General features: G+C 38.2%; 1 protein-coding gene across 1 annotated transcript in view; it reads left to right on the forward strand.

The window, feature by feature from the left end:
* Window positions 1–722: 722 nt before the first annotated feature.
* Window positions 723–5,276, forward strand: part of tfap2e (transcription factor AP-2 epsilon) — a gene marked incomplete at both ends in the record, with an annotated part of 8,774 nt that continues 4,220 nt past the window's right edge. Inside the window, 3 exon segments of the mRNA XM_084311873.1 lie at window positions 723–767; window positions 3,674–4,045; window positions 4,048–4,123. Coding sequence (XP_084167999.1) covers window positions 723–767; window positions 3,674–4,045; window positions 4,048–4,123 — 493 coding nt within the window.

Below are 5,276 nucleotides of genomic sequence, written 5' to 3' on the forward strand. Positions count from 1 at the left end.
GTATATGTATGTATGTATGTATGTATGTATGTATGTATGTATGTATGTATGTATGTATGTATGTATGTATGTATGTATGTATGTATGTATGTATGTATGTATGTATGTATGTATGTATGTATGTATGTATGTATGTATGTATGTATATATTATATATGTATGTACAGTATGTATGTTGTAAGTCTCAAATTAGATGTTGTAAGTGGACACATACACAATTGGGGTTGGAGGGCGGGTGTAACAGTTTGATAAGGAAAAAACAAACAAATAAATGTATTACTATTACAAATTATAGCTAATATGGCCAAGAGCCATTTCAAGTAAACAATAACGTTCTACAACAGAAATTACACGCAGAACAAGACGGATCAGACAGAATACAATTTTATTACGTTTATTTTTTGGTATTATTCCGAGAAGTGTAATATTTTCCAGAACCATAATGAGCCTCATCCGACTTTATTTCAACCGCGAAAATGAGCGCACATTTCATCAATATGGCCGAAACTCGCTCTCATGATTCATCCCAAAGTTTTTAACCTCCTTGAGTCATTCACCCCCCCCCCCGCCCCCCCCCCAACTCCTGTCGTTTTCTTTGTGACTCATCCATACAATTCCTGCATCGCCTCTCAAACAACTCTCACTCTTCTCTCTGTTTCCATCCAACCTGCACTGACGGCGTCAACCTCGGCTTGAGATTCAGACTTTGACCGTTAATTATCATGCTGTGGAAATCTAGAACCAAGACTGAGCCTTATGGTGCACAGGTAAATACTAAGAACATTATCACGTTTATTTTGTTATTCTTATGCCTATGCCTGGTGTAGTTGGTATTATTATTACGCTATTTAGCATTAGGGTATTGTAATTGTAACAACAAAAATTGGTTGTGTGTGTGTGTGTGTGTGTGTGTGTGTGTGTGTGTGTGTGTGTGTGTGTGTGTGCGTGCGCGCGTGCGTGTGTGTGCGCGTGCGTGTGTTGTGTGTGTGCGTGCGTGCGTGCGTGTGTGCGTGCGTGCGTGTGTGTGTGTGTATATAGCCTATACGCTTCTCAAATCGTAGACTATTATAATTAAATGAATGTGAGCGTATGTATCTATTGAAATAAATACATATAAGCACTGTTATTGGCAGGCTATTCTGATTAGAAAAACCAATGGGGTTTTAAATGTGGAAAATTGGAAATGCTCCAAGGATTTTTAATAACTTTTTAAATCCCAAACTTTTCATTGTTAAGGTATGAGATCCATTGAGATGGTATAGTCATGCGTATGGTTTATAATGTTAAGCAGTTATTTCAGTTGTTATGTTATTTGCAGGCTTCTTTGAAAGGCCTATATGCACCAACTCTTGGTTAGAAAATTGGTATCCAACAAAGATAAAAGTATAGGTGCATCATTAATGAGTATGAGTGATTCTTGCATTTATTGCATTTCTTGCATTTTTTTAGCATTTTAAAAAGCTTGCATTTGTACTTTATTGTTTGCATTTTGTACTTCACTTGGCACTTTAGGTTGTACTTTAGTTTATTATATATTTTGTATAGTGTTTGGGCCTTTATTCTTTTGACTTTTGACGGTATGAAGCACAATCTCAGGGGGCTCATACAGAACCAAGCATTTCACTGTAATGTGAAATGTCTGTGACAAATAAAACAAAACTTGAAAAGTGGAATGAATGAATATATATCTCTTTAAGAGCAGTGGACCCCCTCGACCCCTCCCCTCGTGTTGTGGCGCGCGCACAGAAGCCTATAAGTAGCGCGCGCATGGAGAACATTTAGGACACTTTCTGACAGCGCGTCGCAGCAACGGCCGCTATATTCTATTCGTGCGTAAAAGCTGCGAGACAGCGAGATCATTTTGTCCACAAGGAAACCGAATAACACATTGAATCTATTTTTTTGCCGCATGGACCATTTAGACAGATGAAAGTGGCCTGGATTTACTATACTCGCATTCTTTGGTGACACCGTTCAGTCGTTGAAGCCTCATTATCCTTTTTTAATCTGAATCTGGCTAATTCATAGTGTGGCCCAGATGTTAGTCCACACCTATTCGGCTATGGTGAGTTGCTGGTCATTCATATAGCATTTGTCATTAGGCTATATGGCCATGGTATTTTTGAAGTTCTACTATTCCAGTATATAACAGAACAGTTTAATGAACTTCAAAAAGACCATGGCGCTAGACAGAAGATGTCATCCCTATACCTCATTCGTGCATTTACAAAAAGCTTGCATTTGTACTTTATTGTTTGCATTTTGTACTTTAGGTTGTACTTTATAGTTTGTATTTGGCCTGTATTATTTTAACTGTTTACTGTATGAAGCACAATCCCAAACATTTCACTGTAAACATTATATGTGACAAATAAAACAAAACTTGAAACTTCAACTTGATGATACGCGTTTTGGAGCAGTCCCATTGCATTTGACAGCTTTGAACACATATAGTGTAATGTTGACAACGTTTAAAGATAAGCCAAATACTAGCCTAATTACATTGAACATATACATGGCAAAAATCATATCTCTTTTTGTTATATCCAAGCTATTGCATTGTTAAAAACAAAAGACAAAAACAAAAACGATTGTATTTTCTTTTAATGTGGAAGTGGCCCTCACTTACTGTTCCATCTAATGGACATTGTTCTGTCTACAACATAATTGATCCGACTGACCCAGCTTTAGAAAATCGAATTATGCACAGGAAGAGTGTGGAGAGAAATGTAGGCTATGCATGGTGGTGCTGTATATTTGGAGATATTGAGGAGATAAGACAATATAACCTTTCATTATACGGAGAACTGTTGAAAACCATTTAACTGCAAAACATCTAAGTTTAGTTTGTTTTGTCTCTAAATTTGAAACTGTTTTTAAAATTTGATAAGTTAACTTTTTGTTTTTCTATTATTATTATTATTATTATTATTATTATTATTATTATTATTATTATTATTATTATTATTATTATTATTATTATTATTATTATTATTATTATTATTATTATTATTATTATTATTATTATTATTATTATTATTATTATTATTATTATTATTATTTTAATTCTGCTACATGGGAGTGTATTTGAGTTCGGGTCCTTTGTTTGGCTTATAGCCTTTTAGTATCCGTGACCTTTCTGACTCTGTGAAGCCGTGACGCCAAGGGCACCTGCTTCCAGTGCGCATCACCCCGCACGCTATAGGCTTGTGATACAATACCCTTTATCATCCTTTGAATCACATTAAATACCTTTTTTATTTAATTTTTTGCATTAGAGCTATTTTGATATGGTGTATCACATTTGACTTTTTATTTTGTATCCGTCACTTAGAGACTATATTTTCAACTTTGAATAGCAGTCTTGAATAGCCTTTGCCATTCAATTGTATATTATTGAAACCTATATGCACTTAATGTTTGATATATGACCTGATGAATTGAAAATGGGGGACCCTGGTGTAAACAAGACGAAAGTCTTTCTCTGGTCTGCAATTGTGTGTATTGAGCTGTACTGTGTATTGTACCCATTCTGCAATCTGTTAATAAAGTTTTCAATCAATCAATCAATCAAAACAGCCTGTGGATGCCATGGTTTGCATATTTTGGAAATAATCCAGTCAAGGGCCGCTATATATGCAACCAACTATTTATTTTCTTGTGTGTAATGCAGGAGCGCGCAGACGGGCTGACCGGCTCCTCGCCCAGTGGGCGACTCTCCCAACTCTCCTCTCTCAACCAGGCAGCTTACTCCTCGGCTCCTCCGCTGTGCCACACTCCGGCCGACTTCCAGCCTCCGTATTTCCCCCCTCCATACCCCCAGTCCTCCTTGTCATACTCACAGAGCCAGGAATCTGCATATTCCCACCTATCGGACCCCTACTCCTCTATTAACTCCCTCCACCAGCACCAGCAAGCGGCGTGGCACTCGCAGAGGTCGCGCTCCGAGGACGGGGGGGGTCTCTTGTCGCATCAGTCTCACCGGGCTCTGAGCCTCGACCCCCGGCGGGAGTACCCAGGTGTGCCCCGGCTTCTCCACGGCCTCCACGGGAAGGGGCCGCGGCGCTGGGGGACGGGCCCCTCGGGATGCACATAGGACACCATCTCGATGACATTCAGGTGAGTTGGGTTTAAGTCCAACATCTATAGACTGCGTGACTTTCTATATATACCTCCTGTTTTGAGCGAATTCGTGAGGGGGAAAAATCGATGCTGATGGGCGAATTTTATTCATTGAGTTATTCCATAATATACATATTTGCATAAATAGACACATTTTTGATATCTTCATGAAACGATGCTCTCTGTAAGTTATTAATATTTTTTTTATTGATAACACTATCAAACATTTGGGCAACGGACACTTTAAAATGTTTCACTTATTAATAAACGGTTGGGTATTTGTTCTTCTGATATTACCCAACTAGTATGCATTATATATAATAATAATATAGCCTGAGATGTCTTAATTTAGAGCATGATATACCTGTCCCCGCCTCGGCTGCTAAATGGTGATTATCGCATTGATTGATAAATAGACTAATCGCGTTTGCCTGATTTGATGGCAAAGGCTCAGATGACTGGGGGCCTCGTTAGTTGAAAATTAGCGTTCAGTCTAATTATCGACGTGCTGATCATATAGTAGAAATAGCGCAGGAAAGCACACAACCAACTGTCACTCCCTGTCATTGCGGAAAAGCAACATGCAACACGATTTTTGTGTGTGGCTAATATAATAACATGTATTTATGTAAGCATATTGTTGGAACGAAATGTTAGGGCTTTACAGGAATTGCAACCAGAAAGTTATACCAACAACTTCCATAATAATCTCCGAAATGTGAACAAAGGAGAAATTGGTCTATTTTTTTGTCGTTTTGTCAAATTTTCAATTACGGTATATATCATATCATGTCTCATTACGGTAGCCCTTTTGAATGATTTCTTAATTTTTCTTCTTGGTTGTAATGACAACTTTTTCTTTATAGCATGAGTATAAATAATGAGATTGCAGACCAAGCATTTACACACTTTCTTGGCATAGAAACAAAGTGATGCAGCCTATGTTATGTTATAGGCTGCGGTCTCTATGCCTTCTGCACATTTGGTGAAAAGAATAATAGTTGCTATGGCTTATTGAGTAGTCAGCCTCTAGCAGGTGCAAATGCAGACGTTGTTTGTTCGTGGCATCCTGCCCTCCTCTCTGTGAATTCGGCGCGACCAATTGATTTCTACGGTCATTATTACAAAGGAACACTCGACTGTAGCGGCAGGCA

This window comes from Notolepis coatsorum, assembly GCF_963971535.1.
Source record: "Notolepis coatsorum genome assembly, chromosome: 4".
In the NCBI taxonomy this organism is placed as follows: domain Eukaryota; kingdom Metazoa; phylum Chordata; class Actinopteri; order Aulopiformes; family Paralepididae; genus Notolepis; species Notolepis coatsorum.